The 22,881-nt window shown below is 47.6% G+C and overlaps 2 protein-coding genes across 2 annotated transcripts in view; both read left to right on the top strand.

The window, feature by feature from the left end:
* LOC119965474 (polymeric immunoglobulin receptor-like) overlaps positions 1–22,881 on the top strand; it is a 610,457-nt gene that overhangs the window by 99,152 nt on the left and 488,424 nt on the right. The window lies entirely within an intron of this gene.
* LOC119976723 overlaps positions 4,898–22,881 on the top strand; it is a 277,796-nt gene continuing 259,812 nt past the window's right edge. Inside the window, exon 1 of the mRNA XM_038817454.1 lies at positions 4,898–5,049. Within this exon, the coding sequence (XP_038673382.1) occupies positions 4,998–5,049 (52 nt within the window). The 5' untranslated portion in view covers positions 4,898–4,997. The remainder of the gene's footprint in view (positions 5,050–22,881) is intronic.

Below are 22,881 nucleotides of genomic sequence, written 5' to 3'. Positions count from 1 at the left end.
GGATTGATCTTGAGTTAAAACTTCTTGTCAGGTTCAAAAAAGAATTATTCCTGACACAAAAAGAAAGACAGGAAAATTCTGAGATCGGAGTGTAAAGTGGCGATTGTTAAAATAAACGGTTTCCCCTGAGAGGTGGTGATGTAATGACGTCCAGTTGAAAACTTTTAATCCGCCCCTTTTTCAAACGAGCAGAGAATTAACCCTTGCCTGTTAACAGCTGAAGATGTATTTATATTTTTACAGGAATTGTGAATTGTAAATATTATGTTTGAATTGTCAGGTATGTTCCGATTAATTAACCCATTTTGCAGAATGGAATTTTGTGTTTTAATTTACAGCATTGCAAGTGGAACAAGATTTGCAGTTAGCTGGTGTCCATGGACATAAGGACAAATCCTTTTGAAGAAGAAGAGATTCCACCACTTAAGACAAAGAAGAGATGAACTGGACATTAATAAAAACTCTGAAAGCCAGTAACATTGTTGTTTGAATTTGGGACAATTCTGGGGTAGAAAGGCAATGAAATTTAGCAAGCTGCGGTAAAAAAAAAGATGTAATTTGAGACACAGAACAAATAATCAAAATATTACTGCCTGGAATCAAAGAGAAATGTTTGATTTCTGTTTTAAGCATAAAGATATCTTATAGGATTGCACGATTTCTCCAGGGCTCGTGGTTGGGATTGGATTGAGTAATTGAGGGTAAACAATTGAGCCAGGAAATGTAAACAGGAAATTGGAATTGGAATATCGGGAGCAATTCAACGGAATATTTCAATCTGGCATCAATACGAAGGGGAAAGTCTGGAGGAGGCTGGTAAATTGATGAACTTTCTCTTGGTAATGTTTGTGTCCTTGTCTATGCTTTTATTTAAGAGAACAAAGTTTGATACTCTGGCCACCACCCAAGGCATGAAGACCACACATGGAGAGATAAGCAACAACTTTGAGCTCTTTCGATAAGTTCACAAAAGACTCAGGAATGTGTGATATGACAATGGGGGCACTGCGTGCGTGTGCAGATTAATTACATGTGAAGTGACTAATCAGCAGGCTGGCCATTATGCACTAAAGAGCAGGTCCCATGCGTACACACTACTTGACAAACAGCATGGCTGGAAATGGCCAATGGGGCAAACAGAGTAAAACAACATCATGAAGTGATCAAGGCACAGACTCCATAGAGAAACTGACTTTAAAATAATTGTTATAGAATCAAACACACTGGTACCTGCCGAAATGAGCACTATTGAAGTGAAAGGGTAAATTATTTGGATAAGAACAAGTAAGGGCTTGGTAGCAAGTAAACCTGGTGAGGAATATCTACAAGATGGATACAGGCAATTTGGAGAGCTGGAGAATATTTTAAGTCCCTGCATGATGTTATTTTGAATGATATTTGAGTGAGATGATTTGCAAATGGGGAGTGTCAGAGAGAAAGCGATATCAATCCAATGATTCAGAGATCACATTCAAGTTACAATAGATTATGGGATCAATTGGAATTTAACACAAGTTACGGGAAGGGAAAACTGGAATTGAAAACAAAAAGAAAGTGAATTCTCTCCCTGTTCAGATCACCCCACTCAATGGCCAGTGAAAGAAAGTGACCAAGAATAATGAAGAGATAAGGGTGGAAGAGTAAGGTCTCACCCTGTGAAAACTGCAGCTGTATTATACGTCACTCACAAGCTTAAATTACATTTACTTTAGTTTCATTAACACATAATCTATGTGTGACAACTCAATATGATTTTCTATTCAATTTCAGATCAATAGCTCATTTCATGACCTGGTCTTAGCATCACAATCACCAGGGGCCTGAAACCCATTTGAATACATTTCCACCCATTTGAATCTTATTAACCCCCCACCCCATGTGACCCCCTCCTCAGTAAATATTCATACCTTGCTGACGTCAGGGCAACGGGTTTTACAACAGATTTGGCCAGATGAGAAGCAGCTGAGGGGATCCCTCTGGGAGTGCAGGGGGAGGGAGGGGATGGAGGGAAATGCCCTTGTCCCCCTGGTAGGATACAGTACCAGGTGCAGACCCTAGTTGGAGTCCCATGGGGAGGTGTATTAATGTGTAGTGGGGGCAGGGAGAATGGAGTGGGAGGGAGGGGAAAAGAGTGCCTGCAGTTGGTCAGTCTGGTTGGAAAGGTGAACAAACCAATTGAAACAGTTTCTGAAGAGATGGAGCCAGCGTTTCTGCGTGAGTCTGACAGGAGTTAGATTTTGCCTTTAAAGCACTGTCAAGGCATCGCTTTCTCAAACAATATCTCTGTAGAGAAGTTTTCCTGAATGCCAGTAGCTACTTAATGGTGCACTGAGAGTTGAGGTGGTTTGTTTTCTTGTTGTTTGAGTGGGAGTAATGATAGCAGTTAAGGGCATTGTTTACACTGTAATGAGTAGCATGGTTTCAGGAGTAATTGTAAGTTATTTTCTGGTTGGATGTTAAAGATATTTGAATCCTCTGTTGGTAATAAAGTTTGTTTTAATATTCCACACCCCATTTCTTTGCAGAATCACTCCTGGAGCGAGGAATCCTTCCCTCACAGTCTTCAAATTAAAATCAAACATTGGGGTTTCTGTCCTGTATCCCAGCCACTGTTGGGGTCTATTCGGGATCGTAATACCGTATAAAAGGAAAAACAACTCTGTTAGTTCATCTAACCCAGTGCTTCAACCGGAAATAAACGATGAAAAGGATGGAGCGAATGAGAGCAGAATATGAAGAAAGGGAGAATGGGCACACACCCTCACGGACACTATACCAGGGACAGGATTGGGTGTTCTACGGAAAGCCTTGTAGAAATAAATCTGTCACAATGGAACCTTTATATTTAAGATCAGGGCCCCATATTTTTTGGATGAGTCTGACTGAGCTTGAAGTGTACACGTTAGAAAGGCCATTGGAATACTCTCCATAATAATTTTGTACCAATTCTGGACAGAAGGTGAGTTGTCGTTGATCCAAGAACATAAAGGGCCGGATTCTCCGGTCCCCCAGCCGTGTGTTTCCCGGCGGCACGCCGTTCGCTGGCGGCGAGATTCTCTCTTACCGTCGCTTGTCAATGAGATTGGCCATTGCAGCCACCCACCCCACTGGGAAACCAATAGATGAGGGGGGGGGGGGGGGGGGGGGTGTAGGGGCGCCTGCCCCAGAAAAGAGAGTCCCACCGGCCAGAGAATTCCGGCCAGAATATTTTTCCATGCTATCCTCTCCCAAAACCGTTGCCGAATCCAGCGTCATTCTGAAATGCAAAGGAAACCCTCCTCATCTTTCCTCCATTGCCGGCTCTGCCCTTACATCCCTCTCCTGTGGGCCTCGTGAAAAGTATTTTTCTGCGAGCAGCTCAAACACATTATTTAGTCCATGAAAAGAGAATACGTAACAGGTCAACACAAGGTACACAATGTAGTGTTAGAATGAAGTTTTAAGAGGTTATTATGGTTATATAAGATGTAAGAAGAGGATCTGTGTGAGAGAGCTCGCAGAGAGTCGCCATGCTCCGGCGCAATGAAGACGTTTATTTATAAGAACAGCAATTTACAGGGGGCACTGTTACACCTCACCGGGTCCTCTCTCTGTGTCGGTCAGTTATTGTCTGGCCGACCTTTTATACAACAGGGTTATCAGCCCCGTAGTTAGCGGGGGAACCATCTGAAGGGATCGAACTACAAAATCCAAGTCAGAGATCCTGACATCAGGAGTCTCGGTATAACAAGAAAAAGGAGAATGTTGTCCGGCGCCGGCCCCCTCTCCATCCATCAACAACTAGAATGGACAAGTCTTAGCAGCCTTGTCGGCCTCAGTGACCCTGACATCTGATCCGGTTTCATCACCGGTACCACCGGCCCCGCCCAGTTGCTAAAACAAAGTGGCTGAATTAAACGTCAGATCTCCAATCGCTGCAGTTGACCCTCGACCTTCCCAACAATAGCATGAGGGACCGGCCGAACCCTGAGAAAACAGGGCTGGGCCTGCGGATCCACTTGGATTTTCACCACGGCCCCCTTCATTCTCCCAAGGCCCAGCCTGAGAACATGCGGCACCACTGAGACAGCAGCACCTGTGTCCAACTCCATTTGGATGAAGTGTCCATTGATCGGCACAGGGATGTGAAGGGGGGCCAGCCTTGGTGCAGCCACACAGTTCAGCTGCATTTCCAACTTGTCTCCAGCTTCTTCAATACGGGGTTGCTCCCACCTCATCCCGGGTGGTCAGGGCGTTGTCCATCACGCTGCCGGCAGCCTCAGTGGCCTTGGCGGTCTCAGTGACCCTGACATCCACACTCCTCGCCGGGGGAGGAGTTAGTACCTCCCGAATCTGGAGAGGGTTTGCAGCGTGGCTCAGGGTCTCTATAACTCAGATCCGCAGCATCGCGGCCGTCCATTCCAGCTGTTGTTGTTCCCAAGGGGAAGAGAATTTGGTTTCAATGATTTTCAATAAATGTTTCCACCATTTACATTTTTGCAGCAAATGTGTCCCTCGCTGTGTGAACTCTTCATGTTAAACCAACTTAATGTGGGCAACTTGCACTCAGTGAATCATAAACGTCACTGATCAAAATCCACCCAGAAGGGGAGCAGCCATTGGCTCATTGTCATTGTTTCCTCTTGTGGCGCTAACAATTATACTCAAAGCCGAGAGACTAGTACAATAGAGGCTTTATTGCTGTACGATGTTGTCCCTCCATCCGCAACTGTAGACTGAGGGTCTGAGCAGCTCTCATACATTTATACATAAGCTCCCTGTGGGCGGAGCTAGCCGGCAGGGGCTGACCGGAGGAACCTGTATTACAGGTACAGGCATACATCCCCCTACTGCAGTACACATAACTACAGTGGTTATCTCACCACACCTCTTTAACTTCATTCCCTCCTGTGTAAAAGGAGATTAAAGAAGCTTCTGTCGGCTGGGACACTTTGTGTTTCAATGTATTTACTGGACATGCAATAAACGGTGTGGATAAAGAGGATCATCCTGTTGAGATGATCAGTAAAACTCTTTTTGTTGTGACTCTGTCACTCTGTGTTTCTGGGGGTAAGTACAAGTTTTAGTTTGGTGTGAAGAAGTTAAGTTGTTATAAGCTTTGTGTTCCGGTGTCTCTGCACCTGTAACTTGTGTGAATTCTAGAGTTAGAACATTCAAACTGGACATGAGAGTTACAGCAGAATTTATCACCATATTGAGAATGTTTAGTGCACCAGTTGCACAGACTGGGAACACTGGTCGGAAAACTTGGTTTTCCCATTCTTCTCTGTTGTACATTTAATGTAACAATGGGTTTGAGTGACAGCCTGCACATTAAGTGGATGTATTTGGGGTGGTTGAATTAATCGGCACGTTAAGTGGGTGACACAAAGATTAGCCGGGGCATTAACAGTGAGTTTGAGTGTCTTGGGTTACAGAAAGATACAGACGGGATGGTCAAATAGGCAAAAAAGCAGCAGCTGGAATTCAACCCTGAAAAGTGTGAGGTGATTACACTTTGGAAGGAGTAATGTGACAAAGAAATATGAAATGGATGGCCTGACACTGGGAAGTTCCGAGGAACAAAGGGACCTTGCCGTGTTTGTCCATAGATCTCTGAAGGCTGAAGCGCAGGCTGATAGGGTGGGAAAAATCCATATGGGACACTTGCCTTTATCAATCGAGGCATCAATTAAAGAAGCAGGGAGGTCATGTTGGAGTTGTACAGACCTTTGGTGAGGCCATAGCTGGAGTACTGTGTGTAATTCTAATCGCCACATTGCAGGAAGGATGATTGTACTGGAGGAGGTGCAGAGGAGATTCAACAGGATATCACCTGGGATGGAACGTTTAAGTTATGAAGAGAGGTTGGATAGGGTTGGGTTGCTTTCTCTGGAGCAGAGACGACTGGGGGTGACTTGATCGAGGTGGACAGGATTATGAGGGGCATGGACAGAGTGGATAGGGAGCTGCTGTTCCCCTTCGTTGAAGGGTCAGTTATGAGGAGATACAAGTTCAAGGTGAGGGGCAGGAGGTTTGGAGGGGATTTGAGGAAAAACCTCTCTACTCAGAGGGTGGTGACGGTCTGGAACACACTGCCTGGGAGGGTGGTAGAGGCGGGTTGTCTCATATCCTTTAAAAAGTGCCTGGATGGGCACTTAGCACGTCATAACATTCAAGGCTATGGGCCAAGTGCTGGTAAATGGGATTAGGTCGGCAGGTCAGGTGTTTTTCATGTGTTGGTACAGACTCGATGGGCCAAAGGGCCTCTTCTGCACTGTGTGATTCTGTGAGTCTGTGCTTAGTTTCACTGCTGCTGTAGAATGTCAGCCTGTACTCTCACCAGATCTGTTTCACAGACAGAATATAGTGAGGAACATCCTCATCATCTCCCAATCTGCCGCTCTCTGCCGGGAATGTGATTGTTTAATCTTCCAGAGTTCAGTCCTGCCTTCTCACAACAAGAAGTGCAAACCGGGCCAGAAAGGGGAAACACCATTTTCTGCATCAAAGTGGAACCTCACTGTCCTTGTGATATTGTGATGATCCAAGGGTGATTGCAGAGTGTGGACCCTCCACAGTGTCCTGTAGAGATGGGGGTGGGAAAAATATATCTTCATTCTTATTGGGAGTTCTTTTCTGCCTGATTTAACAAGGCCAATTTTGTATGAGAAAAGCACACGAGGGATTTGGTACAAATATTTTGCAAAATCTCAGGAGAAACATCAGATTGAAATTATACCCCGTTCATCTTGAAATCCTGGAATGCTGAATCCAGTTTGAAACAATCAGACGGGGAGATCAGAGATACCGAAGGTTAGATTAGTTTCAGTGAAGAAAATATGAAAATCAGTTGAATTGTCAAATATATTTTGTGTGTTGTATTTTCCCCTGAAATCCAGTCTCAGTAATGAGCAGTGTATTCAGCAGCAACATCACTCTGTCCTGTTGGGTCCGCTCTAGGTTCCAACAGCTCTTTAAATACATTCATAAAAAACACTCCAATTACAAAAGTAATATTCCAGCTTTCTGCTTTCCCCAGTCCTTGTTGTGGAATTGTGGAGAATCTCGGTCTGTGATATTCTGCCTCTAATATACATTCTGCAAATTCACAGAGTCACAGAGTTTTTACAGCACGGAAAGAGGCCCTTCAGCCCATCATCTCCGTGCTGTCCATCAAGCACCTATCTATTCTAACCCCATTCTCCAGCACTTGATCCGTAGCCTTGTACGTTGCGGTGTTCCAAGTGTTCATCTGAATGGTTGCTCTTTCCTACATTAAAACAGTGACTACACTTCAAAAGAACATCATTGGCTGGAAAGCACGTTGAGATGTCGAGTAGATGTGCAAAGTGCTGCATAAATACAAATCTTTCTTTCTTTTAGAACCAGATTATTGATGAATTCTGGCCCATTGCTCATTACTAATTCAAATGTGTCCTTAATGTACATAACTCTGGTGCGGCCGCTCCTGGAGTACTGCGTGCAGTTCTGGTCACCACATTATAGGAAGGATGTGGAAGCTTTGGAAAGGGTTCAGAGGAGATTCACTAGGATGTTGCCTGGTATGGAGGGAAGGTCTTACGAGGAAAGGCTCAGGGACTTGAGGTTGTTTTCATTAGAGAGGAGAAGGCTGAGAGGTGACTTAATAGAGACATTTAAGATAGTCAGAGTGTTAGATAGGGTGGACAGTGAGAGTCTTTTTCCTCGGATGGTGATGACCAACACGAGGGGACATAGCTTTAAATTGAGGGGTGATAGATATAGGACAGATGTCAGAGGCAGTTTCTTTACTCAGAGAGTAGTAGGGGTGTGGAACGCCCTGCCTGCAACAGTAGTAGACTCGCCAACTTTAAGGGCATTTAAGTGGTCACTGGATAGACACATGGGTGAAAATGGAATAGTGTAGGTCAGATAGGCTTCAGATGGTTTCACAGGTCGGCGCAACATCGAGGGCCGAAGGGCCCGTACTGCGCTGTAATGTTCTATGTTCTATGTTAATGCGTCTGAAACATATTCTGAACACTGTTCAACCCACAGAAACTGCAGGCCATGAGCTCACACATCTACACAGAACGTTGTTACTGATGGTGATAAGAAGCTGTCATCAGCCTCAGGAAAGGCCCACACAGAGGGCTCAGATCAGACAGGAATCCAGGGTGTTAAATATAGACAGCAGCAAACCACATCCTAGAAACCACAAAATCACCAGTTACACCAGAACCTCCTCCCAACAGCAAGTGTATTCCAGGCTGTAATGTCCAAGACGTTTTACTTCATTTTTCCCACTCTGTGGGAGGCACGGGAGCACAGTGGTTAGCACTGTTGCTTCATAGTGCCAGGTTCCCAGGTTCGATTCCAGGCTTGGGTCACTGTCTGTGTGGAGTCTGCAAGTTCTCCCCGTGTCTACGTACGTTTCCTCCGGATGTTTCCTGTTTCCTCCTGGGGCCTAACCAGCGTTTTATACAGCTCCAGCACAACCTCCCTGCTCTTCTGTTCAATGCCTCGGTTAATAAAGACAAGAATCCCATTGTCCTTCTTAACCACCTTACCAACCTCTCCTGCTGCCTTCTGAGATCTGTGAACCTGCACACCAAGGTCCCTTTGATCCTCTCTACTTCCCAGGATCCGACCATTCATTGGATATTCCCTTGCCTTGTTAGTCCTCCCAAAATACATCACCTCACACTTTTCATGGTTCAATTCCATTTGCCACTCTTCTGCCCATCTAACCAGCCTGTCCCGGTAATGATACTAACTTTGGCCAAAACCATCAGCATTTCCTCGTGCCGTATCCCTCTATACCCATCCTATTCATGTATTTGTCAATTTGCCTTTTGAACGCCATTAATGTATCGACTTCCACAACCTCCCCTGGCAACACCCTCTGCGTACAGAACCCTGCCTCTCACATCTCCTCTAACCTTTGCCCACAGACCTTAAACCTATACCGCCTGGCGACTAACCCCTCTACCCTGGGAAAGAGTGCCTCCCCATCCACTCTATCCATGCCTGTCATGATCTTGCAGACCTCTATCAGGTCACCACAACCTTGGGGTTCTAATGAAAACAGTCCGAGTCAATTCAGTCTCTCTGCACAGCAAACACCCTCCAGATCAGGCAACATCCTGGTAAACCACCATTGCACCCTCTCCAAATCCTCCACATCCTTCTGGTAGTGGGGCAACCATAATTGTGCACAATATTCCAAGAGCAGCCTTGCCAAAGTTCCATTCAAATGCAGCATGACTTGCCAGTTATTATACTCTGTGCCCCATCCAATGAAGGCAAGAATTCCATCTGCTTTCTTGACTACCTTGTGTACTTGTGTTGCCACATTCAAAGATCTGTGGACCAGCTCACCCAGATCTCTCTATCTTTCTATATTCCTCAGAGTTTACCATTATGGTATATTTCTGCCCTATGTTAGACCTACCAAAATGCATTAACTCACATTTGTCTGGATTAAACTCCATTTGCCATTTCTCTGCCCAAGTCTCCAACCTATCTATGTCCTCCTGTATCTTCCGACAATCCTCAACACTATCTGCCAATCCTTGGTGTCATCCGCAAACTTACTAATCAGACCAGCTACATTTTCCTCCAAATCGTTTATGTATACTCCAAACAACAGAGGCCCCATCACAGATCCCTGTGGAACACCACTAGTCCCAAAATTCCATTCAGAAAAACACCCTTCTACTGCTACCTTTGCCTTCTGTGACCGAGTCAGTTCTGTATCCATCTTACCACATCACATCTGATCCCGTGTGACTTCACCTTTTGTCCCAGTCTGCCATGAAGCACCTTGTCAAAGGCTTTACTGAAGTCCATATAAACAACATCCATCACCCTCCCCTCATCAATCATCTTTGTCACCTCCTCAAAAAACTCAATCAATTTAGTGAGGCACGACCTCCCCTTCACAAAACCATGCTGTCTGTCGCTAATGAGTGATTTGTTTATAAATGGGTGTAAATCTGTCCTTGAAAAGGGATGGTGCAGGCGGGAGGGATTCAGATTTCTGGATAACTGGGGCTCTTTCTGGGGAAGGTGGGACCTCTATAGACAGGATGGTCTACATCTGAACCTGAGGGGCACCAATATCCTGGGGGGGAGATTTGTTAGTACTCTTTGGGGGGGTTTAAACTAATTCAGCAGGGGCATGGGAACCTGGATTGTAGTTTTGGGGTGCGAGAGATTGAGAGTAGAGAGGTCAGGAGCACAGATTTGACTTCGCAGGAGGGCGGCAGTGTTCAGGTCTGTGGTTTGAAGTGTGTCTATTTCAATGCCAGGAGTATACGAAATAAGGTAGGGGAACTGGCAGCATGGGTTGGTACCTGGGACTTCGATGTTGTGGCCATTTCAGAGACATGGATAGAGCAGGGACAGGAATGGTTGTTGCAGGTCCCTGGGTTTAGGTGCTTTAGTAAGGTCAGAGAAGGGGGCAAAAGAGGGGGAGGTGTGGCGCTGCTAGTCAAGGACAGTATTACGGTGGCAGAAAGGATGCAAGATGGGGACTCTACTTCCGAGGTAGTATGGGCTGAGGTTAGAAACAGGAAAGGAGAGGTCACCCTGTTGGGAGTTTTCTATAGGCCACCTAATAGTTCTAGAGATGTAGAGGAAAGGATGGCGAAGATGATTCTGGAAAAGAGCGAAAGTAACAGGGTAGTTGTTATGGGAGACTTTAACTTTCCTAATATTGACTGGAAAAGATATAGTTCGAGTACATTGGATGGGTCGTTCTTTGTACAATGTGTGCAGGAGGGTTTTCTGACACAATATGTTGACAGGCCAACAAGAGGTGAGGCCACTTTGGATTTGGTTTTGGGTAATGAACCAGGCCAGGTGTTAGATCTGGAGGTAGGTGAACACTTTGGAGACAGTGACCACAATTCGGTGACCTTTACGTTAGTGATGGAAAGGGATAAGTATACCCCGCAGGGCAAGAGTTATAGCTGGGGGAAGGGCAATTATGATGCCATTAGACATGACTTAGGATGTGTTGGTTGGAGAAGTAGGCTGCAAGGGTTGGGCACACTGGATATGTGGAGCTTGTTCAAGGAACAGCTATTGCATGTTCTTGATAAGTACGTACCAGTCAGGCAGGGAGGAAGGGGTCGAGCGAGGGAACCGTGGTTTACCAAAGAAGTGGAATCTCTTGTTAAGAGGAAGAAGGAGGCCTATGTGAAGATGAGGCGTGAAGTTTCAGTTGGGGCGCTTGATAGTTACAAGGAAGCGAGGAAGGATCTAAAGAGAGAGCTGAGACGAGCAAGGAGGGGACATGAGAAGTCTTTGGCAGGTAGGATCAAGGAAAACCCAAAAGCTTTCTATAGGTATGTCAGGAATAAAAGAATGACTAGGGTAAGAGTAGGGCCAGTCAAGGACAGTGGTGGGAAGTTGTGTGTGGAGGCTGAGGAGATAAGCGAGATACTAAATGAATACTTTTCGTCAGTATTCACTCAAGAAAAAGATAATATTGTGGAGGAGAATGCTGAGACCCAGGCTATTAGAATAGATGGCATTGAGGTGCGTAGGGAAGAAGTGTTGGCAATTCTGGACAAGGTGAAAATAGATAAGTCCCCGGGGCCGGATGGGATTTATCCTAGGATTCTCTGGGAAGCCAGGGAAGAGATTGCTGAGCCTTTGGCTTTGATTTTTAGGTCATCATTGGCTACAGGAATAGTGCCAGAGGACTGGAGGATAGCAAATGTGGTCCCTTTGTTCAAGAAGGGGAGTAGAGATAACCCCGCTAACTATAGGCCGGTGAGCCTAACGTCTGTGGTGGGTAAAGTCTTGGAGAGGATTATAAAAGATACGATTTATAATCATCTAGATAGGAATAATATGATTAGGGATAGTCAGCATGGTTTTGTGAAGGGTAGGTCATGCCTCACAAACCTTATCGAGTTCTTTGAGAAGGTGACTGAACAGGTAGACGAGGGTAGAGCAGTTGATGTGGTGTATATGGATTTCAGTAAAGCGTTTGATAAGGTTCCCCACGGTCGGCTATTGCAGAAAATACGGAGGCTGGGGATTGAGGGTGATTTAGAGATGTGGATCAGAAATTGGCTAGTTGAAAGAAGACAGAGAGTGGTAGTTGATGGGAAATGTTCAGAATGGAGTTCAGTTACGAGTGGCGTACCACAAGGATCTGTTCTGGGGCCGTTGCTGTTTGTCATTTTTATAAATGACCTAGAGGAGGGCGCAGAAGGATGGGTGAGTAAATTTGCAGACGACACTAAAGTCGGTGGAGTTGTAGACAGTGCGGAAGGATGTTGCAGGTTACAGAGGGACATAGATAAGCTGCAGAGCTGGGCTGAGAGGTGGCAAATGGAGTTTAATGTGGAGAAGTGTGAGGTGATTCACTTTGGAAAGAATAACAGGAATGCGGAATATTTGGCTAATGGTAAAATTCTTGGTAGTGTGGATGAGCAGAGGGATCTCGGTGTCCATGTACATAGATCCCTGAAAGTTGCCACCCAGGTTGATAGGGTTGTGAAGAAGGCCTATGGTGTGTTGGCCTTTATTGGTAGAGGGATTGAGTTCCGGAGACATGAGGTCATGATGCAGCTGTACCAAACTCTGGTACGGCCGCATTTGGAGTATTGCGTACAGTTCTGGTCGCCTCATTATAGGAAGGACGTGGAAGCTTTGGAACGGGTGCAGAGGAGATTTACCAGGATGTTGCCTGGTATGGAGGGAAAATCTTATGAGGAAAGGCTGATGGACCTGAGGTTGTTTTCGTTAGAGAGAAGAAGGTTAAGAGGTGACTTAATAGAGGCATACAAAATGATCAGAGGGTTAGATAGGGTGGACAGCGAGAGCCTTCTCCCGCGGATGGGGGTGGCTAGCACGAGGGGACATAGCCTTAAATTGAGGGGTAATAGATATAGGACAGAGGTCAGAGGTGGGTTTTTTACGCAAAGAGTGGTGAGGCCGTGGAATGCCCTACCTGCAACAGTAGTGAACTCGCCAACATTGAGGGCATTTAAAAATTTATTGGATAAGCATATGGATGATAAGGGCATAGTGTAGGTTAGATGGCCTTTAGTTTTTTTTTTCCATGTCGGTGCAACATCGAGGGCCGAAGGGCCTGTACTGCGCTGTATCGTTCTATGTTCTATGTTCTAAAATCCCCTCCAACAGTTTAGCTACTACTGACGTGAGGCTCACCGGCCTATAGGTTCCAGGATTATCCCTGCTACTTTTCTTTAAAAGCCGTACCACATTAGCTATTCGCCAGTTCTCTGGGATCTCACCTGTAGCCAATGAGGATACAAAGATGTCAGTCAAGGCACCAGCAATTTCCTCCCTTGCTCCCCTCAGTATTCTGGGGTAAATCCCATTTGGCCCAGAAGACATATCTACCTTAATATATTTTAAAAGACTCAATATCCCTTCCTTTTCGCTGTCAACATGACCCAGACTGTCCACACACCCAACCAAGAATAATCGTCCACAAAGTCCTATTTTTTGGTGAATACTGATGCAAAATATTCATTTAGTACTCGTCCATTTCCTCTGGCTCAACACATAGATACCTCCCACTGTCCTTAAGTGGTCCAATCCTTTCCTTGGCCACCCTCTTGCTTTATACATATGAATAAAAAGCTTTGAGATTCACCTTAATTCTACCTGCCAATGACGTTTCATGACCCCTCCGAGCTCTCCTAATTTCACGCTTAAGTACCTTCCAACTTTCTTTATACTCCTCAATGGTTTTGACTGTCCCCACCATTCTAGACCGTACAAAAGCCTCATTTTTCTTTTTGACGGGGTTCACAATATCCCTCGTTGTCATCTGTGAAGTTACTTTCATACCTCCTACATTCACATCCAGATCATTGATGTACACGACAAACAACAAGGGACCCAGCACCGATCCCAGTGGAACATCACTGGACACAGATTTCCAGTCACAAAAACAACCTTCAATCATCACCCTCCGCCTCCTACCACTGAGCCAGGTTTGGATCCAATTGGACAAATTGCCCTGGATCCCATGGGCTCTTACCTTCTTCATCAGCCTATCGCGTGGCACTTTGTCAAAAGTCTTACTGAAGTCCATGTAGACGACATCAACTGAATCATCTACAGACCTAGTCACTTCCTCAAATAATTCAATCACATTTGGGAGACCTGGGCAGGATTCTCCGTTTCTGAGACTAAGTGTTGACACCAACACAGAATTAGTGGAATTTCACGACAGCAAAACTGACGCCGAACCTGGATCGATTCAGCGACTGTGGAGGGGCAGCACCGGCACCACGTGGAACACAATCGATTCCAGTGAGAAACGGTGCAGGATTAGCCAGGACCGTGATTGACACTCGGGAGGCTGACAAGCTGCAGCCGCACATACACATTACACTCCCCACACACACTCATCCCAGCCTCACACACACATTACACTCCCCACACACACTCATCCCAGCCACACACACACATTACACTCCCCACACACATTCATCCCAGCCGCACATACACATTACACTCCCCGCACACACTCATCCCAGCCGCACACACACATTACACTCCCCACACACATTCATCCCAGCCGCACACACACATTACACTCCCCACACACACTCATCCCAGCCGCACGCACACATTACACTCCCCACACACACTCATCCCAGCCGCACACACACATTACACTCCCCACACACACTCATCCCAGCCGCACACACACATTACACTCCCCACACACACTCATCCCAGCCGCACACACACATTACACTCCCCACACACACTCATCCCAGCCGCACACACACATTACACTCCCCACACACACTCATCCCAGCCGCACACACACATTACACTCCCCACACACACTCATCCCAGCCGCACACACACATTACGCTCCCCACACACACTCATCCCAGCCACACACACACATTACACTCCCCACACACACTCATCCCAGCCGCACACACACATTACACTCCCCACACACACTCATCCCAGCCGCACACACACATTACACTCCCCACACACACTCATCCCAGCCGCACACACACATTACACTCCCCACACACACTCATCCCAGCCACACACACACACTACACTCCCCACACACACTCATCCCAGCCTCACACACACATTACACTCCCCACACACACTCATCCCAGCCACACACACATTACACTCCCCACACACACTCATCCCAGCCACACACACACATTACACTCCCCACACACAGTCATCCCAGCCGCACACACACATTACACTCCCCACACACACTCATCCCGCCGCACACACATTACACTCCCCACACACACTCATCCCAGCCGCACACACACATTACACACCCCACACACACTCATCCCAGCCTCACACACACATTACACTCCCCACACACACTCATCCCAGCTGCACACACTCATTACACGCCCCACACACACTCATCCCAGCCGCACACACATTACACTCCTCACACACACTCATCCCAGCTGCACACACACATTACACTCCCCACACACACTCATCCCAGCCGCACACACATTACACTCCCCACACACACTCAACACAGCCGCACACACACTTTACACTCCCCACACACACATCCCAGTCGCACACACACATTACACTCCCCACACACACACATCCCAGCCGCACACACACATTACACTCCCCACACACACTCATCCCAGCTGCACACACACATTACACTCCCCACACACACTCATCCCAGCAACACACACACATTACACTCCCCACACACACTCATCCCAGCCGCACACACACATTACACTCCCCACACACACTCATCCCAGCCGCACACACACATTACACTCCCCACACACACTCATCCCAGCCACACACACACATTACACTCCTCCCGCACACTTATCTCAGACAACAAGATGGCACTGGTTGTACTGGAGCGTGTCCACACAGCTGATGGGTCGGCTGGGGCCAGAGGGCACCTAGGGGGTTCTCTGGGGGAGGGACCTCTACATCCCCTGACCCTAAGTTCACAGTGGGCTGTTAGCTGCATGGCTGCCTTGCCGGCTGCAGCAATGATGTTCCGTGCCCGTCCACCCCGACCCCACAGTCCACCTCCTGGCCGCCTCCCGCCCCTCCCCCCGGCCCTGGCAGAAGCCCCCGGTGCAGAAGTATAAAAAGAGGGCCATGATCAATCGCGAGGCTTGCTGGTCATTATATTTGGTCAATTTATGAGTGCAGCTCACTTCAGCAGCTAACGCTGATCAAGCTGTCAACCTTCACAACCACATGTTGCAAACGTTTCTGTAGAAACATAGACCACACGTTTCCTTGTTGAAATATAAATACAATAAGGGTGAGATGTCCAACACCAGGCATGAAAATAGCAAAGGGGACAAGGGGAGGTCATCCCTTATAAGGGAATACGACCTTAAAGATGAATGCTGGTTGGATGACAATGTTAAAGTGATTAATCAGATAAGAATAACAATGCTGAAAAGGTGTCGACAAACAGGAAATTATGTGTGACGACTCTTCACAGCTCTGCTTGAGAAAGGGACTCGTTCAAGCGTACAGATTGAGTGAGGATATTTAGGAATCTGGATCAAAGCGGGAATTCGGTGCAGAGGGGAAGGAGTTGCTTATTTGCTCTGTAACTTTTCCACCCTTCAGAAAGTTGCCTTGTTCTGCTACAGGAGAGCAGCGAGTTACTTGATGAGTATTTCACCTGCTGTGAGGCAGCATTTGGGGAAGACGACAAACTCAAGGACACAGGAAATTGGTAAATTGATTGGCTGGTCAGTGTGAGGAGCAGTGTGTGAAAATCCAGTGTCTGGAATAAGGGAAAGTTAGGACCTATATACTGAGGCAATACAAGTACCAACGTAGAATAGAGTACCTCTATTCTCTCTTTCTCTGGTTCTAAATATGGCGGTCAATATGGTCACCTTCCTTAATCCTAATTACGTTTGTTTTAGAGTCGCCAGGTATCTGTCGATACCGCCACAAGGTTCAAACCCGAATACTGATTGAAGAGCCAATATACCAGTTAGTTAATTCAAAGTCAATACCATTTATTTGCACACACAATAATATCTTCGCATGCACAAAATACTACAGACTAAACTATCTCTAACACTAACGCCTATACTTAGCTTCAGGTGCCCACTCAGTCAGAGGAACAATGGCCGTTGTTCGGATCTGAGGCTGTTGGGTTCAAAGGTATACAGGAGAACAGCTAAGGTCGTCCGTCTGGTAGCGAGCGTTGACCTTGGACTCACTTGCTTCTGCTGCAGATGGTGGATGGGTCTGTCCACTTTGAGAGCCAAGTCCAAGAGAGCGATTCTCTCGCGGGGGTTTCTTCTTATACCCGAAGGGGCTTCGCGAGCTTTTGGGTGGGCCTTGAACTTGGCCCCAATTAATTGGGCCTGCTTCCTGATCACTCATATTAATCTTGACCAAGAAAGGGGTGGGTGCTCTGATGGCTGGGCGTGTCCTAGGTGACTGTTGGCCTTGCTTTGTTTATGCTTTTGGTTTGGGGAACTGGCTCCGGGGTGTCTGGAGCTAGATCGGTTGCTTGAGTGTCTTTCCTTTGTTCCCAGAGATGGGCCATCAATATGTCAATTGATCTACAGTTTCTGTCTCGTCTGGGAGCTGCCTTCTCCAATACGCAGACAGGCTCTGTGCCTGCTTGCTTTCTTAACATTGTCCATAGTACCCGACAGTCTTTGCGAGCATCCATCTTGTATTCTGGAAGTGGCCATCCCAGATGGCTACAGACCCTGTGGTGGGGCCGCACTGCTTACAGTGGGAAGGATGACCCAGGTGATGGCTGTGGAGCTGGATAAGCAGTTTGCGAGGCACATGGAGGCGTTGAGGAAGGAGATGGCGGTCGCACTGAGATCATTGGTGGAGGAGGCAATCGCCCCGGTGAGGGTGGATGTGGCAAAGACATCGGCTGAGGTGAGAGAACAGGGCGAGAAGATGAAGGAAGTGGAGGAGGCCATGACGCATGGTACGGTATACCCGGCAAAGCTGAGGGTGACGTACAAAGCCAAAGATTTTTAGTTTAAAAGGGTGGAGGCGGCTGAGGCGTTCATGAAGGCAGACTTCTTGGGTCAGAAGTGAGGAGTGGAGCTGGAAGTGAGATCGTGGACTGTGATTGGGGAGCTGGAAAATGTATAAATGTTATAACTTTCTTTTCACCGACATGGGGGGAGGGGGTTCGATGTTCATAATGGAAAAGGACGGGTCAGGCTTACGGGGCAGGGCCTGGTGGTATGATGATGGTGGATAAGAAGGGGGGGGGTGGTGAGAGACCCCCAGTTAGGATAATCACGTGGAACGTGAGGGGGCTGGGAGGCCCAGTCAATAGGTCAAGGGTGCTGGCGCATCTTAAAAGTTTGATGGCCGATGTAGCAATGCTGCACGAGACTCACCTGAGGGTGAAGGACAAAGTGAGACTATGGGCTGGGTTAGTCAGGTGTTTCATTCTGGATTTGACGGAAGAGCTCGAGGGGTAGGGGTGATGGTCAGCAAAAGGGTACGGTTCCAGATAGAGAAGGTGGGGGCAGATCAGGTGGGTAGGTAGGAGAGGAGGAGCTGGAGGGGAGGCGAGTGGCTCTGGTAAGTGTATATGGTCCCAATTGGGACGATGTAGGATTTGCAAAGAAGGTGTGTGGGGCCATTCCTGACTTGGACACACACAAACTGATAGTGGGTCGGGACTGGAACTTGGTGCAGGAGCCAAACTTGGACAGATCACGGCCGCGCTCGCTGGCCCCGTCAGGGGGGGCAAAGGCACTGGCTGGGCTGATGGTGGGAATGGGAGCGATGGACCCTTGGAGGTTTCTGCACCCGAGGGAGTAGGAATACTCGTTTTTCTCAGCGGTCCATAAGGTGTACTCGTGGATTGACTTTTTCATGGTGGGGAATGCGCTGCTGGCTGGAGTTAAAGGGTCGGAGTACTCGGCAATTGCAATATCAGATCATGCTCCGCATTAGGTTGATCTGGTACTGGACAAGGGGATGGTACAGAGACCAGGATGGAAGTTGGATGTGGGATTGTTGGGAGACCGAGGATTCTGTGACAAAATTGAAAAAGTAATCGAGGAATATCTATGTTTTAACTGCAAGGGTGAGGTGTCAAAGGCGGTAGTCTGGGAGGCTTTAAAGGCGGTGGTGAGGGGTGAGGTGATCTCGTTCAAGGCTAGGCTAGACAAAGAGGAGAGGTTGGAACGTCAGAGGGTAATAGATGAGATGCTGGAGGTAGACAGGAGGTATGTAGAAGATAGGGACCCAGCGCAGTTGGGAAAGAGGAAGGAACTCCAGGCGAGCTTTGACCGACTATCCACCAGGAAGGCGGTACGCCAATTGAGGTGAGCAAGGGGGGCAGTTTAGGAGCATGGAGAGAAGGCGGGCCACATGTTGACAGGTCAGCTCCGTAGGGAGGCTGCAGCAAGGGAAATTGTCCAGGTGCGGGACAGGGCAGGGACGTTGGTGGTAGCTCCAGATCAGACTAACAAGGTCTATAAGGAATTCTATGAGAGATTGTACAGGTCAGAGCCACCTGGGGGAGGCCGGGAGATGCAGGAATTTGTAGATGGGCTGGAGTACCCGAGGTAAGGGGAGGGGGACAGGGCTACTTTAGAGGGGGCGATAATGGAGCAGGAGATAGAAGGTGAGTTTGGGAGGATGCAGTCAGGGAAGGTGGCAGGGCCGGATGGGTTTCTGGTGGAATATTATAAAAAATTCAAAAATAAGCTGGTATCGCTGATGGTGGGGATGTTTGAGGAGGCGATAGGGAAGGGGGTGTTACCACAAACCTTGGGGCAGGCATCGATTACTCTGTTACTTAAGAAAGATAAGGATCCAACAGAATGTGGGTCGTATAGGCCCATATCACTTTTAAACATGGACGCAAAGATATTGGCGAAGGAACTGGCAGGTAGGCTGGAGGAGTGCCTCCCAAAGGTGATAGGTGAAGATCAGACCAGGTTTGTGAGAGCGAGGCAGCTCTTTTCGAACATTCGGAGTGATGTACCGTCAATTACCACGAGGCGAGAATGGTGAAACAATTGAGGCTTTATTGCACAAGATGTTGTGCCTCCTGCAGCTGGAATCAGAATGGAAGCAGCGCAGGAGAGCATGAAAAATGAAATGAAAATTGCTTATTGTCACAAGTAGGCTTCAAATGAAGTTACTGTGAAAAGCCCCTAGTCGCCACATTCCGGCGCCTGTTCGGGGAGGCTGGTACAGGAATCGATTAGCCTCCCGAGGGCCCGGGTCCAGTTTCACGTGCACCACTTTAGAGATTCCCCTAAACACCTCCTTCCAGTAATCCTCCAGCTTTGGACTGGACCAAAACATATGAACATGGTTTGCGGGGCCTCCCCCGCAACGTTCACACACATCTTCTACCCCCTCACAGAGCCGGCTCATCCTCGCCCTTGTAAGGTGCGCTCTATATACCACCTTCAGCTGTATCAGTCCCAACCTCGCACACGAGGTGGAGGCGTTCACCCTCCGGAGCACCTCACACCAGAACCGCTTCTCCATACCATCTCCCAACTCTTCCTCCCACTTTGCCTTGATCCCTTCGAGTGTCGCCTTCTCCTGGATCCACTCAGTGGTGACGAAAATGAGGACAACATGCTCCCGGAGTCGCAGGTGGCCAGGTCGATGTCCACATCACCACCAGGACTGAGGCAGTCACAGCGGAGGGTCAAAGCCCCCGACAGACTTAATCTGTTTTCGTCACCCCCGCCGGACACTTTTTTAAACAGGGGGTGAATGTGGTAAACACCACCAGTGATATATTGCATGTATTACGGCACTGCCTGTGTATTACAGGTACTACGGTAAATCCCTGCCTGCTGGCTCCTCCCAGCAGGCGGTGTATAAAAGTGTATGCTCTCCTGCGCTGCTCATATTCTGGTTCCAGCTGCAGAAGGCACAGCATCGTGTGTAGTAAAGCCTAGATTGTTTCACCATTCTCGTCTCATGGCAATTGACGGTACATCAGTATTCTACATCTTTGCCCACTCTCCCAGCCTGTCCAAGTCCTTCTGCAGCACCCCGTTTCCTCAATAGTACCTGTCCCTCTACATATCCTTTGTTTCATCTGCAAACTTAGCAACAGTGCCTTCAGTTCCTTCCTCCAGATCATTAATGTATATTGTGAAAAGCTGTGGTCCCAGCACAGACCCCTGAGGCACATCACTAGTCACCGGCTGCCATCCTGAAAGAGACCCTTTATTCCCCCCGTCTGCCTTCTGCCAGTCAGCCAATCCTCAATCCATACCAGGATCTTACCCTGAACACCATGGGCTCTTAACTTCTTTAACAGTCTCCTATGCGGCAGCTTGTCAAAGGCCTTCTGGAAATCTAAATAAATCATGTCCACTGGTTCTCCTTTGTCTAACTCCTTGTTATCTCCTCAAAGAACTCTAACAGATTTGTCAGACATGACCTCCCCTTGACGAAGCCGTGCTGACTCAGTCCTATTTTACCATGCACTTCCAAATACTCCGCGATCTCATCTTTAATAATGGACTCTAAAATCTTACCAATGACTGAAGTCAAGCTATCAGCCTATAAATTCCCGTCTTCTGCCTCCCTCCCTTCTTAAACAGCGGTGTTACATTAGCCACTTTCCAGTTCACTGGGGCCCTCCCTGCCAACATTGGTTCCTGAAAGATCATCAGCAATGCCTCTGCAATCTCCTCAGCTATCTCTTTTAGAATGCTGGGGTGCGGTCAATCCGGTGCAGGTGATATATTGACCTTCAGACCTTTCAGTTTCCCCAGAACCTTCTCCTTAGCGATGGCCATGACACTCACCTCTGCCCCTGATTCTCCTGGAGCTCTGGCATCCCACTGGTGTCTCCCACCATGAAATCTGAAGCAAAGTAACTATTCAGTTCCTCTGCCATTTCTTTGTTTCCTATTATTACTTCTTCAGCCTCATTTTTTAGTGGTCCAATCCCTTTCCATCTATCTGCACAACTAATTCATCCATTATTTCAAATGATCTCCACGTTCAGGTATAAAACCTTAAGGTTAGTCCTTTCAACGTTCCTTGTTCATCCCTACACTTTTTTACAGCGTCATTATCAAACACAGGGCATTGACTTCTCTGCCTATCACTTTTCATCTTTTCCTTTCTGTGGCATCTTCAGAGATACGATGATCTGCTCTCTGAGGGAGTGTGTGGAGGTGTGAGCAGCGTTGTACCTCTCCTCAGCTCCAGTCTGAGGCTGATGCACCAGAGTCATCAGCCAATGTTAAAGTGGGCAGCCCTGAACCCCCAGCAACCATCGCAGCAGATGTTGTGGATCCAGTTGCTGTGGTGATGGACATTCCCACCCTGCCCCATCCCCTCCTCTCCACCCGCTCTTGCACACACCTCCTTCCTCATTGCCCCCCTTGTCTACCTCAGCAACCCCCTCACCACGTACCACACCTCCGGGGGAATGTAGAACAATTGGAGTGGAGGGTCCATGGGTCCCGCAGCACATTCTGCCCATAAAGACCAGCTCTGCTTGGAGCTGAAGGGCACAAACTAGTGGCCTCAGCAGAGAGGTGCTGAGTGTAACAGGAGTGACGCAGCGCTATGGGAGGCAGGATCTGTGTGTTACTCACCTCAACATCTCTAGGGAACTGAGGTCCATCTCGTTCATGCCTCTCTTTCAATCGGGTTTGAGGCCGACATGATTTCCCGTTGGTGTGATGGACGATAGGAAGGCCTGATGGGATATTGACGAGCTACTGTTAAATTGAGTATTCATGAGATGCAAATGAAAGCGAATTGCAATCACACCACCAGGCAGCAGGATAACTGAGCTGCCACTAGGGGCTTTTCACAGTAACTTCATTGAAGCCTACTTGTGACAATAAGCGATTTTCATTTCATTTCATTTCATTAATCCTCCTTTCGGAGAATTACAAACTT

Source organism: Scyliorhinus canicula, chromosome 1 (genome assembly GCF_902713615.1).
Source record: "Scyliorhinus canicula chromosome 1, sScyCan1.1, whole genome shotgun sequence".
Lineage (NCBI taxonomy): Eukaryota > Metazoa > Chordata > Chondrichthyes > Carcharhiniformes > Scyliorhinidae > Scyliorhinus > Scyliorhinus canicula.
The sequence above is the reverse complement of the archived record's forward strand: the minus strand, read 5'-3'. Positions and strand labels throughout refer to the sequence as shown.